This window comes from Seriola lalandi, unplaced genomic scaffold (genome assembly GCF_002814215.2).
Source record: "Seriola lalandi dorsalis isolate HSWRI2012SDOR001 ecotype SW California unplaced genomic scaffold, Sedor1 jcf7180002054616, whole genome shotgun sequence".
Taxonomy (NCBI): Eukaryota; Metazoa; Chordata; class Actinopteri; order Carangiformes; family Carangidae; genus Seriola; species Seriola lalandi.
The window spans coordinates 505872-520485 of NW_019525169.1; the positions used below are offsets into that span (position 1 = coordinate 505872).

The 14614-nt window shown below is 42.5% G+C and overlaps 1 protein-coding gene across 1 annotated transcript in view; it reads left to right on the forward strand.

The window, feature by feature from the left end:
* Positions 1–14614, forward strand: part of ptprn2 (protein tyrosine phosphatase receptor type N2) — a 124706-nt gene that overhangs the window by 38571 nt on the left and 71521 nt on the right. Inside the window, exons 9-10 of the mRNA XM_023420079.2 lie at positions 1349–1435; positions 7561–7640. Coding sequence (XP_023275847.1) covers positions 1349–1435; positions 7561–7640 — 167 coding nt within the window. The remainder of the gene's footprint in view (positions 1–1348; positions 1436–7560; positions 7641–14614) is intronic.

The following is a 14614-nucleotide window of genomic DNA, read 5'->3' on the forward strand; positions in this document are numbered from 1 at the left end:
GGGGGGGGGGGGGGGGGGGGGGTGTTGGGGAATAGTGGAGAGGTGGGATGGTGTGTGTGTGTGTGTGTGTGTGTGTGGAGGGGGAAGTCGAAAGGAATGGATAGAAGAGAGAGACAGAGAGAAACCCAAGGGGAAAAGTGCTAGCATCAACAACCAAGTCACTCCTGGAGCTCTCCAGTTGCTAGAATTACCGCAGAGGGATGCAAACGTGTCTGGAATTGCTTCGGTGAATCTTTAACTTTCAAAACCCCTCAAAAAGTGGAGAAAAAAGAACCACCCACTCTCTCAAAGGTGGAGTGAATCAGCCACTCATGCACAGTACACTGTTCTGTGTTCTGTTAGAGGAAAGCTATTGTGGTGAGGTTTCATATACAAGCTAAACAAGATATCTCAGCATGACATTTTACTTGAATATATCTAATAGATACCATAGAACTGATAATGCAACTGTTTCCCAGTTCATTTCACATGTCTCCTCTATGGAGTGGGAAGAAAATTCGACCACTGTCTGATTATGATCCATGACTTTTTGGTGCATGTCACCTTGCAGTCACTTGGCGGTCTCAGTGGTTCCAGGTTAAGCTGTCAGCAATAAAGTAGCTTTCTGTGTGTGTTTGTGTGTATGCCCTTCTCATTTCCTCCATCCAGCGCGTTGGCCTGCAGATTGCCTTTGTTTGGTCTATTTCCTTGGCGATTTACTCTCTGAGTGAGAGAGCAGCCGTGGACTGAGCTGAGATGAGGCATGGCTTTATCAGACCACCATTACACTTCACCTCCATTCCATTTGCACCTTATTATTCTCATCTCGCCGTGAGGGCGCGTGCGCGGCGTTGTGTTTGTGTACTCTGTGTTATCATGTTTTACTTTGGGTGTACGTGCGTGCGACAGAAAGAAAGTGAATGTAGGCGAAGAAAAAGAAAGATGAGAGAAGGGAAGGGGGAGAAAGGCGCGTCCATATGATACAGCCATTACACCTCATGCAGGTTCCATTTGCACCTTATTGTTTGTCTCATTGCTGGAAAAAAGCAGGTGATTTACCAAGCCTGAAGAGGCAGCTGATCCCTTTTCCCTTGGCACGGCGCTTTGTGTGTTTGTTTGTGTTTGCGTGTGCCTGTGTGTGTCTGTCTGCTGGTGTGTACATGTGTGCAGTACATCCATTCAGACAACCGTAGCTTTTGCTTGTGTGCAATGACCCATTTGTGGGTATGAATTGTGGCAGTATCTCCCTAAAAAAAAAAAAAAAAAAGAATAAGAAAAAAGCGTTTTAACGCCTGAACGGCTGCGTGTATCTTGTATGGGTATGGACCTCCAAACGTGATGCCCAGCTGTCTGTGTGTTTCTCCCCCAGCTCCCTCACCACTGACCAAGGCTTGGACCTCATGGAGCGGCTGACGCAGAGGCTGAACCTCCACGCTGCAGACCTCACCCAGCTCTCGTATGTACAGACGAACCTCCTGTACACACTCGCACCGTCACAAATAATGATTGACTTTACAATTTACAGGACATACGTTGCATAAGAAATAATTGGTCACATTTAAAGCATTTGAAACAGTTTTGTTTTGTGCCTTTGAGCTCAGGAAAACAGAGTGAAAGTTGTCCAGACACTACAAGGACTGTTTGTGTGAAAATTCTGTGCCACACTGCCAGAGACTGTAGGCGTTTGTTGTTTTCCTGACCTTTTGGAGTGTTTGACTTCTTTCAGGGAGAGAAATCAGGCCTAATTACCTCCAGACACATACTGATGTCTCCATTGTATTCAAAACACTGCCTCGCCACTATTGTCACTGTATGCCTTGTCAAAAAGAGAGCAGTCAAAGAGAGGAAGAGAGAGAAGGAGAAGCAACAGTAGATAAAGAGCTGGAAATAGAGAAAGTAGTCCAGCAGGAGGCGGTTAATATATTAATGAGCGGGCGAACTGTCCTTGAACCAATGCTGGTTTGTACCATGGTTCTGCTGTACATTTGGTGTCAGACCATGTAGGAGGCAGAGGAGATGTGTTCGCCTAAGATCTGACAAGCCTTTCAAGATGCTCCTGCAGGAGAAGTGAAGTCTGGGTGGTTCAGAAACACCCGCAGCATACGAACACCAAAGCCGGTGCACTGCAGTCTGCGGCTGCACTGCAACTGTAGATACAGACTATTCTGGCTTGGATAATAGCTACTGAGAGGGAAAACTGTCAGACAGCATTCTGTATCTAGTGTTCAACACTGAAAATACGCTCAGTGACCTCAAAATAAAGGCAAGCGAGGAGATGCTCTGATCTCCCGTCTTTAAATCCAGCCTCCACATTTAGTTTTGATGAGCAAGAACACCAGGATATGTCATCATGCCGGCACTGATTGAGTTAATCTTGTTATTTCACCTGTCATTTCACATCACTCAAGTGATGCACATAATGAGTAGTGTCATTATCTGGATGCTGATGAATAGCTGGTGTCGATATTGCACTTTACCATCATGTGGTGATGGTAGTGTTCAGATCTTGTGCAGTTTACAAGTCCAGCATTAATAGTAATGATACAGAGGTTTTAATAGCAAAATGTAGTAAAGGTTTTGTCTGATGTAATACATAACAGTGGAAAGCAGTTCATCACGTAGGGATTCATTTGATTATTTCATTGCTATATATTGAGTTCACCCAGCCTTACTAATGCAGTTTTGCAGAGACAGTTGGTGTCTGACTGACTGAATCCTCTTTCTTTGTGTCATAACTCCGTCAAATCTTAACACGCACACACAATACACTTATTTTTTAGAATAAATGTGACATACACTTTCCAATGACATCATTATCTCAGGTGTCCGTTACGGAAAAAACTTCAGTAATTCTGCCGAGAAATCATAGAAACAGATGCTCATTGTAACTCCAGAACTTCCAGAGAATCATCATGTTTTAAAGTTTTCTACAGTGTCAAAGTATTCTAGTGATCCATGGGTACATTGCCAACCAGTACTGCTATTAGCTAATTTGGTATACTTTTAATGGTGCCAGTTTGCCAAAAGGTGGGGCCCACAGTGTCAGACTTTGAACACCCCTGCATTATGATTGTAAAATCTGAATCTAGCTACTATAGGGGTCAAATAAATGTAAAACCTGGGTATATGTACTTCATTTTTTCCACTGCTGCATATATTTGTGATCACTGTGAATTAAAGCTATTACGCCAGTGTAAAAGCCATAGTCATATGCCTAAAAATAAAGCTCACCTCATATTGATAACAGTATTCTATACAGAAGACAAACGCAGAAAATGTCCTCCTGCTCCGGCTTGTTTATCCCCGTTCTCTTTCCTTTTACAAAGTAATGAAAGCGCATTCATGTAGAAATAGGCGAGACGGAAGACGTGACGCAAGCCCATTGTGCCTCTTGCTGTGCGACCACGGCAGGTGAGTGTTTGAAAGCCTATGTCTGAATATGAGGCGGCTCGAGTACGAGAGCTGGGTCAGATCACGCCGCCCTGCTTCTGGGGCCGCTCTCTTTCTCACTCGCCCTGATGGGCCCCGATAGGAAGACGGGAGCGGTGATACAGGGAGGCAGAGAATTTCAGACGGAGAGAGTGAGAAGAGGGGGCTGAAGCTTTGGATGTTGTTGCGATTTTCAGATGCAGAACACAATTATGTTTGAGCTTGCTACTACAGTAATCACCACAAAATATTCCCTTTTCAAAAGAGATCTGAAATTGTAGTTGTGGATGATGATGATGGGTTGGGGGATAATATGTGCCTTTTTCAGATGACGTAAGTGTTTTACTTGTCAGAAACACTAGGGGGAGTGGGACACACGCTCACAAGTCCATCCTTACACACAGTCTGTGCAGGCACACACACACACACACACATGCCCCCTGCCAATATCCCGCCAACCAGTCTCCACATACACACTCATCATGTCCCACCAGCAGAGCTAATATGAAGTCCGGGCTTACACATTCGATAACACAGGAGGCAGTGTGAAGTCCTCTAGATAACTTATCTATCTTCTAACTGCATCTCCCCACCGTGGCATGGTTCCACCCCCTCGTATATTTAAATAGGGTTTGTGTGGCTTGAGGAAAAAAAAAATCACGTCAGTTCAATTTGAGATGCATTGAGATCTCTGACAGAAAACCGTCGGCCGGGGAGAATGGAGGCAGGGGTAAAGATTGTGGAAATATTGACATTTACGAGAGCAAACAGAGCCCAGGTGAAGGCATTAGAGGAGGACATATTTCTTTCAGAGCCGTGTATGTGTGTATTTGTGTGTGATCATTTTCACAAATGCACTGGTGCATGGTTGGGTCCGTCTGTCTGGCGGTATTGGCTCATATATTGCTCCTGGCCGAGCAAGTGTCACCGGCTCTGTAGCGGACTGACTGATCGTGAGTGGGTCTGGGTCACAGCATTCTGGCAGTCTGATGAATCTCCCTCTCTGTCATACAGTCTGGCAGGTAGTAGACTAAAAATGTATGTACACTTTCCAGGACATAACAGTGCAGACATGATGACGTACTGAAATGGTTTGATGATTTAAAGCTTTTGGAAAGATGGAGGAAGTAGACTTTGCGGCTCAGTGTTGCATGTTCAGAGTCGCCAGTTTTTGTTCGCCATGTAGAAATTATGGACTGATATAAACCCCGGTCCGACCACAACTTTGTAATTATATCTGTCATAAACAATAACTCTGAAGCCACTTTTCAACTCCGATAAAACATAAAGGACCATGCCAGTGTTTTTTGCAAGTTTTGTTTGTATGGAATTTTTATAGCATTCTAGGCAGCGATTGGCTTCCATTCAAAATCAGTAAGCAGTAAGCTTGCTTGAGTAATCTATCAAAGTAAACATAAAATTTGTATTAATGTTTGTTACATTTTATCTATTTCATTTAGTTTTTATTACATCAATCAGTGCTTCAAGGAATATTTTGACGTTTTGGGAAACATGCTGTTTTACTTGCTTGCTGAAAGTTGAAATAGAAGATCGACACCGCTCTCATGTCTGTACCGTATACTATTTATGAACCAACAACCAGCAGCTGGTTAGCTTAGCTTAGCATATAGACCAGACACAGAAGGAAACAGCTGGGCTGTCTCTGTCTGAAGGTAACAAAACCTTCCTACCTGCACCTCTAAACCTCGGGTATTGACAAATAATGGTAATATACAGACAGGAGAGTGGCATCGATCTATTCCTTTAAACTGCATAACCATGCAATAGTAATGTAACTTAGATATATAAAAATGCAGACTTGATGTTAACTGTGATGGATTACACAAGTTAAGCAGGTTTCAAGAGTCAGCAAATACAGCAGATTTTCGCCCTAGATCTAAATGAATGGAAGTCAATGGCTGCCTGGAATGACTGGAAATCATCATCAGAAAACAGGTTTTTACCAAACTGCCTGTGGTTTGGTATTTTTAATTTGCAAAACCACTGGTGTGGGTGTTTAAGGGAAAAACGCACTAAAAAATTTTCAGTTTTAAGTGCCCAATCGTTTCAACAAATCACAAAATCTACTATTTCAACCTGTTTCAAATGAGAATCGATTTTGATTGAAGAATTTTCTACAAACTAGCATCAGTGTTTTTGACAGAGGATTCAAGAAAAACGACTTCTACAAATCCGACACGCTGATTTGTTATGGAGACAAGTTGAAATTTTCCAGCCTCGGTCAGAGATTTTTCATTTGTTTTCCAAAAATAGAAACATTTAGGACTGAAGAAAAGACGAAGAGTACTTGATAAAATGCAGTTTTCTGGCATTTTAAAATTCTTACTAAATGGACTTTGGATTTCCCTTGAACTTGGAGGAGTGATGTATGTCACTCCAGCGTTGATCATTTGTTCACTTATGCCATGTGTTCATCATCAGTATCCCAGACATCTCTGATTCGATTTTAATTCTGACAAACCTTGAGGAAAATGATCTCACGGCTGCATTCCAGTATTCAGAATTACCTTGATTGGCCATTGGGGAACTACAATTACAGCTCAAAACAAGGTGCCATATTTGTTACTGATTGGCCCAGACGGGATCTTCATCATTCGTGGGGGATGACATGCTTTTTGTTGCCTTGTCAAACCATGTTTTGAAAGACATCCCTCCCCAGGACTACGAAGTCACTCTTAGCTGTTAGAAATTCTCTCTTTCGAGCTTAAGAGATTACAGTAGACATGAGTAGGATTTTTTTCTTTACGCATTACTTCAGTATACACTGTTTCTTTCCAGGCCACTGCTGGGAGTTCTTACAGAGTCTGGAGGGGTTGTCAGATTTTATTTCATGGCCAACCTCAGGGACCTTAAACATTTATCCTGCTCCAGGGAGAGAAGTCTGTTGCTGACTCCCGACCAGACAGAGGAGAACATGGGCAGAGGGAGTACAGGCAGGTTACTGTAGGTGAAAAGAAAATAAGGCGTTCATCTGATGACAGTACTTTGGTCTTTGGCCAAAATCAAACTGAAAAGAAAAGCAGAATTGATAATCAACATCTCTTTGAGAAAAATGACACCCGGTATTGTACTGCTTCTCTTCTCATTGTTCCCACATTTTATTGTGCCTCTGTGCCGGTGACAGCCAGGGCCAGAGTTATTATGTTTTCGGGTTGTCCGTCCCTTCGGGAACGCAATCGCTCATTAACACCGTGAGGGACTTTCCTCAAAACATTCATTTGGAGTCGAGTATTAACTGATTAGATTTTGATGGTCAAAGATCATAGGTCAAGGTCATGGTGTCCTCACAAAACACAAAATTTCACACAAATGGTCAATACTTTATATGATTGTGTAGAACAACAGGGATGCAACCTGAAACTAGTCGAGTGGCCGAGGCATACAACCGCAAAGCTGTAATTCTAGTGTAAGCTTTGTGTCAATCTCTGCATTTGATGCAGTCTTAACCTTAATATACCTTAAGTATATATATTAAGTATATAAGTATATATGTTGACATTTTTGGGTAGTATGCTTTCTTGCTCTTGCGGTTTAGATGTGAAGATGGATAACACTCATATCTATCCATGAAATATAAGGATACAGCCAGCAGCCTGTTAACTTAGCTTAGCATAAGGACTGGAAACAGGTTTTTTATGGTTGTGTCTAGACTCTTACAGCACTCGTTTAAGATGATTTCAGAAACAAGTGTTTTTATCCGTTTAACCAAAACTACGATCTTTCCCTAACCTTAAACAAAATACCTTTTGTTGCCGAAACCAAGCGACAGATGGGGACTGTGGATGTGAAGCTTTGTAGACCTACCATCCACCCCAACCGCCTCCTGCTGACTCCACTGCCATTAATAAATGCAGAGCTTCAATCATTCAAAAAAGACATTGCCTCTCGACGTAATCCAGCCAGCAATTACGCTTGGGAAAACACTTCAGTTTAGTTAGAAATGTAATTTCTAGGAGAGGGGTGTTGCATGCCCATGAATCATAAGGAACTTTAGTGACTGCACTGCTTATCTTGCTCATGATTTTAATTTTTATTACCTCATTACACTTGGAAAACATTTTGTTATTTTTGCTTATCCGACCTTTAAATCCAACTGCTCATTTTGTTTCTTCTTTGCTGTTTTTCCTGCAGTGTCCTGGGTCCTGCGTTGACTTTTAGAGTTGGCACCAACTCCAAAAACGTCACCACTGCGGATCTGGTTCAAGTTGCGGGTAAGAGCAGCCTATATCTTTTCTCATCACACTTGATGATCCTGCCCACAACCTTCATCGCGATTCATCTCATTTTTACAAGCCAGACCGCTCTGTCACTGTCTGTGCTTCGGTAAATGAGAACACAGATTAGTCTCTCCAGATACAGTAGATAGGCTGGTGTTCATCTTGTTCAGACAAACCTCTGTCCCAAAGAAGATTATCAACAGTGTGCAATGACAGACGACCATCAATTACTGAGATGATGAGCCCAGTGTGCACACTTCTCCTGTCTACGTGCACACTCGTATACAGTACACAGGACAGTTTATTTGGCCCTCTATTATGTCCAACAGGCTGACAGGTTGAAACAGGTTTGCACCAGCCAATCAGTTAGAGTGTATACTCCTCAATGTGTGTTTGTGTGTGTGTGTGTGTGTGTGCCTGCATGTATGCACTTGTTTGATGTAGACTGATGGAGAGCTGTCACCCACAGAAAGGAGGTTGTCAGTATGCACTGCCTCTGCTCTCCTGTTCATTGTCTACGCTCGGATCAGCCAGACGTTGGGGTTGATGTGTGTTGGATGTGTGTCGATGTCCTTCCTTTGGTCGGAAATGACTTTGAGAAGCACAGCAATACTCCCAACAGTCAATATCATCCAATATCACCCCACTGGAATCAACATGGTGGTGTTGTTATTGGCTGAAAATGACATTTTTTGCCACCAACTCGTTTCCTATTAGGGATGTGCCGGATGACGGCTGATGATACAGATTTACCGCAAGAAAGGTTGGGCCGGGGGTTGAGCTTCGGTCCGCTGGTTTTGAGGCCGGGTTTGTGCGAGTGTGTGAGTCTTTGTGCATGCGCTGCAGTGTGTATTTGCACTTAACCCTCGGTGTCATCCCACTTTTCAAAATGATCAAATGAGCAAATATTGTAGGCACGTTATGCATGAGGTGTAATGATTACAGTGTATCGTATCTTTTTTCCTCTTTCCTTTCCATCCCCTTTCCTGCTTCTTCATCTCCTTTTTTTCCCCCTCCTCTCTTGTATGACTGACTTTGATGAGGTGGTGTGTGGCGAGAGCTAATGACAGGCGTGAGCAGGGCTGAAATGTCAGTCCAAATGTTAAGTCAACATGATCATCAGCCTGACCCATGTTGATGAATTATGAATACAGCCCACCTGAGTAGTGATTTGTGAAAGCGGACTGAAAAAGCTTATCGAACCACATAAGGTTTGGCTAAATCGTTGGTTTATCCCAACTCAGCTCTGGAATGTGTTAAGAATGTTAAAAAATGGCGCTTGGAAATTGCAGAGTGGTTCAGTCCTCTGTCTTTGGAGCTACATGAGTGCCCCCATTGACCTTAGAGCAAATCCTGCCAGAGCTTTATCACCCGTGCCCCCCTCCTACCTTGTTGCTCCCCTCTATTTCCACCACAGTGTGAGGTGAAGTGGACTTCCCACTCTCCTCCTGATATTAGAAACAATGGGAAGTGAAAACAGAAACTGTCCTTTTTAGTGTTTTAAATCCTTTTTCTAGCTCTGTTCCAGCTCCGAAATATGCACGCGTGGCATTGAATTCACTACGATATGGCAATGGCATGGTGATTTCTAAGTGGTTCCTGGGTTGTGGAGCAACGGTATGGTTTAAGTGGAATCTGAAAATCAAACTGACACCCACATGCAGTGGCCACCTGGGTAATCCTGGCTGACCTTTGCCTTATGTGTGACTGTGCATAAATGACGTGGCCTCCTAATGAACTCATCAAAACCCCCGCTGTATTCTGTGCTCAACCTGCTGCTGAGAGCCTGCACAGCATGCTTTATGGCAGTCATGAAAGTAGAAAAACCAAAAAGTGTTGAACGCTGTGGAAAACTCAGCAAACACTTTCCTCTTTATAACTAATTAAGAAAACGTTAGAACTGGTATAATCAGTCATTTATCATCGAAATGCGAATGCACCATGAACCATGATCTGAATGCACTCAAATTCTACTTTATACATCATTTGTATTCATCATTTCTAAAGTTAGGGTTGCAACTAATAATTATTTTCACTACTGACTATTCTGTTGACAATGTTTAGTTAAATATATTCATTTTTATAGAGATATAAAACAGAACAGTATTAAATAGTAGTAAAATATTAATATATGAGACACTGGAAGCAACAAATGTCTTTATAAATTGATTTAAATGGTTAATCGATTATCAAAATCGACTAAGCAACTGAATGTTTCAATATTGCTTGGGATATTATATATTCACTGTTTGAGCAGCAGCTAATGACTGAATTTTCATTATGGTTTTAGCTGTTGATAGTTTTGTTTTTTTTAAGTTGTTTTTGTTCAGGTTTTTAAGTGTAAAAAAAACGTGTCTGTTGCAAGTTACAAGAGAAGGAGGAAACATTTTCAAATGTCTTGTTTTGTCCAACCAACAGCCAGAAACCTGAAGTTATTCAGATAAAAATCTTATAAAATAGAGGCAAGCAGCAAATTTTTGCATTTGAGAAAGTGGAGGTGGTGCTTAAAGGACTGAAATAGTTAATCAATAATCAAACAAGTAGTCTCTTAGTTTTCATGTTGACTAACGACTGATTGTTTCAGCACTTACTTGGGATATTGTATATTTTCTGCTGCGGCTGCAACTAAATATTACTATATTTTCATTACTGATTCATTTTCACATTTTTTGGTTTACAAAACTTCTATCCCAAGTAGTACTGAAACAGAATGAGAAAATTTAGTGAACAAGGTGAAAGAGCCCAAGACCTCAGATGTCTTGTTTTGTCTGAATGGCGTTCAGTTTCAATTTATATATAACATAGAAAAGCAACAAATCTTCATATTTAAGAAGCTCCAAGTAAGAAATGTTCAGCAATTGACCTTCATAACTGTGTCAAACAGTTCATCGGTTTTCAGAAATGTAGTGGATAAATGTTCCTGTCGGCTGATTGTCACATCACCACTTGGAATATGCTTCATTTACTGTAAATTGCTGTGGTTTTTTTAATATATTTTCTGTGACATGTACATTCAGATCCAACAATATATTAGGCCTTTACTGGTGTTACCTTGACTGTACTCTGCAGTGTCTGAATGAGGTTAATATGGCTCTGCTACATTCTGCTGTCCATCTATCTGCACATCAGTTCTATTTGATGTGTTCAATGCACCATTGAAAAGAATAGACAAAGAGACTTGGTTGAAAGGCATGGACAGTATAGAGGAGATTTGATAACTCCTTGAAAAGCATCTTTTGGGCAGCAGGTTCTTAGCGGCTATGTGGTGAAAGGCCTGCTGGGAGGTCTGACTGTATTAGTGGAGGTAAAGGCTCTTGTGTTCTGCTCAACTGGAAAACGGCAGGACAAAGACCCACACTGCCTAATCCCTGCTCGGCTGCAAAACAAAAGGGAAAGCTGCTGCTTTATCAAAACTACAAGGCATTCTGTGTGTCCGTGTTTGTGTGCGCGTGTGCGGATGTGTGCGTGCGTGTTTGTGTGTGATTTTTTTTTTTCTTTTTCTTTTTTCTTTTTCTTTTTTTTGCAGCTGTGGTGTTCATACTGTGCCAGGAAAATGATTTATTCAATATTTGATGAAGTGGCAGCCAAGCTGTTAAAACCAATGTTGAAATGTGTTGTTTAGAACTCTACTTTTTTTGCCTTCTTGCTTCCTCTCTATCTCAATGTGATTTCTAAACATGTAAATCACCTTCAGTTGGGGGAAATTGGATCTGCCAGAATTGCTTTTGCTCACTGTAAAGCAACATTTTGTAGCTGATGATGGATTTGATCCACTCCCTGCTTCCACTTACATGTTTGTGCACTTCACAGCGAGTAGATGGATTCGTGTGTAGGAGGAGTGTTTTTCTATAATTATGTGCTGTCATATTTTCAATTGATGATATAGATGCGTTTTGATGGATCATCTTTTATATCTGCAGCACATTTGTGTTCTGCTGCATTTATTATAATTGTGCCTTATTTTTTAGCTCTGTGTCCGTTGTATTTCACCTGTCAGCAGGTTCTGTGATGCCTGGTGACTTGGCCACTGTCTACCAACTGTGGTCAAGGATGTCCAGGTCAAACACCAGGGTGTGTGAGGGGATATATGTGTGTTAAGAGAGGCTGGTAGGTGGTGGGTGGGAGCTGGGTGAGGACACTCCTATTGTCTTGGCTGTCACGGCTGGGCGACCCCGGAGCCCCTCAGAGGCCCCAAAGGCCCCAGAGGCCAGGCCACAGCAATGAGTCCGCGGGCCCCCAGGCCGTGAGAACCCCGGTCCTGGTCAATGAGCGCTGGGAGCCTGGGGACCCTGGGAGCAACTGGCTGGGCCATCTGGAGCAGAGAGCAGAGACCCTGACACACGGCTGTCACCCGAGGGAGACACGCAGAGACGTGAACGTAGACAATGTCTGCCCCCATGTTTTTGCCTCTGCCCCTGTCTATCTGCCTCTCTCACACACATACACACACACACACACACTCACTCACTCACTCACTTTCACCCACATGTAAGTGACAGCAGAAAGGAGATCAGGGAAAAGTAAGAAGGAGAAAGATGGTGAGAAAATTCCTGAGTATTTTGGAGGGAAAGACAACATCCCCCATTTTTTATGATCATTTTCTATCTGTGTGTGTGAAAAACCAGCGTTTTTGAGTGGAAACACCTAAAATGTGTGAAAAAAAAAGTTTGGCCCAAAAGTTTTTAAGCTTGACTGAAGTGGAAAAATTGGTGTATTGAAAAAAGCATTGTCCGTTATCGGCCACTAATCACAAGGTTGGCAGTTTGATTCTTCTTGTCCTCATGTCAAAGTATTTTTGGGCAAGATAATAAATTCCAAATTTATCCATGGTAACGCTTTGGATAAAAGCGTTTACAAATTTGTAAAATACGACACAGTGCAATAGAATCAGCGAGTAAATCAACACGTATATGATTCATGTGACTTAAACATCCACTGAAGCTTCCACCCGAAAGATTGCAGCAGAGGAAAACATCAGATCTGTTCGGAGCTATGGAGCGAGGAGACTAAAATGAATACATAAAACAACAATAAATGCGCATTCTTCCTCTGCAATGGTTTAATGGCAACCAACTGGAGAATTAGCACCACCAACTGTTTATCTCAGCTAACTTCTAATATTCACACCATTCGGATTAAATTTGTTTTGTTTTTGTTTTTTTGCAGATTTTCTGGAAATCTGGTTAAAATTTGTGCATATTTGTGTAATATTTGGATAGAAACCTGCGAGGTTTGCATTCAAGCCAAGAGGAGAGACTTTCCTACTTTGTGGGCAGATGTGAAATGTACTCCACCCACACTATGTCTGTTGTTTTGTTCTAAAAGCATAAGAGAGGCAGCCTAAATATAACTGACTATCTTACTCCATTTTTTCTCTGTCTTTCTGTCTGATCCTGGCTGTCTGTCTATTCTCTTCTCTGTGGGAAGGCCTGGTACGCTCTCTGATCTGCTTGCAGAAACACACGCACGCATGCACGCATGCACACACACACACACACACACACACACACACACACTCTCCCTCTTTCACACACACACACACACACACACACACACACACACACACCTTGCGGACAACTCTAAAGTGAAAACATGGTAGCTGTGGCTGCATAATGGTACTAGCTACCATTTGAGTGGTGAGTGGTAGTCTTTTCCAGCTGAGCAGATTAGCATAGATCTCCCACGCAGACAGAGTTGACCTTCACTCTGGCAAACACTTGTCAAAATGCCAACGATAATTACCTGTTCTCTTTGCAAACAGCACAATGGTTTATCCACCTGCATCTCAGGCGTGGAGGACGAATCTGCAGCGCTATAGCTGCCTGTTTCCGGACATACACTGTTTGTAAAGGTAACGCAAGCCACGGGGATTCCTACGTGACACAGGTGTGTGTCTGGTTTCTGCTTGATATTGTAATATTTACTATTCAGAAGTTAGCAAGCCGCCAGAGGCTAAAGAAATAAGTGTGAATTATATTTTCTGAATGCTGCCACGGCTTTCCGGGCGCTCATGTCCAGACACAACATTCATATGGCTGAAATGAAATTTGTGTTGTCAGCAGGGTTTTTGAACAATCAGGAAATATGTCAAGAAATACAACAGATACAATGCAACAGAGCTTGGCGGCGTCTGTGTCGGATGCCTTATTGTCTGCATGTTCATGCCTTAACATCTGTATCAATGAGCGTAGAGGTCAGAAAACAACCCGATTTCTCCCCACCCCCACCCCCACCCCCCCTCTTCCTCCCTCTTTCCCTCTCTCCCTGGGCACTCTCCTCTCTCCTCCTCATCACTGACTGCCCTCTCTGGTTGAGTGCTTGAATGTGCTCAGTTCGGTGATCAAAGTCTTCCTCAGTCTCTTCTCCTCCATTGCCCCTGGCTCTGTGTGTGCGTGCGTGTGTGTGTGTGTGTGTGTGTGTGTCTGAGTGAGTGTGAGTGAGTGTGAGAAAGTGTGTGTGTGTGTGTGTGCGTGCGCCATCCAGCTACAAGCCCGGCTCTCAGTCGTCTAAACCATCAGTCTCACTATCTTCTTTCAGTCTCAGTAGTTCCCTGCCAGGCTCTCTTGCATCATCTTCCCGTCTGCTAGAGGGCACACACACCCATATATATATATATATATATATATATATACAGTACATGTATGCACAGTATGTGTGTGTATGTGTGTGTGTGTATACACACACATACACACACACAATGCACAATGATGCTTATTGGATATGACTCATCCCACTTTTCTATCTTCTTTATCGTTTATGCATTGTTGATCTCAGAAACTTCCTCCGTCTGTTGCTCCACACATGCATGCGTTTGTGTGTGTGCACTTGTGTTTGCTTGCTGCAGGCTGCTAGATAACCAGAGGTGTATGAGTCACAGTAAACTGCTAAATATTTTGCTTTTGTTTTGGTGGAAACTTTTCCTCTCTACCAGGGTGTCAGATGTCTCTTTAACTCCAAGGTCACAGTGC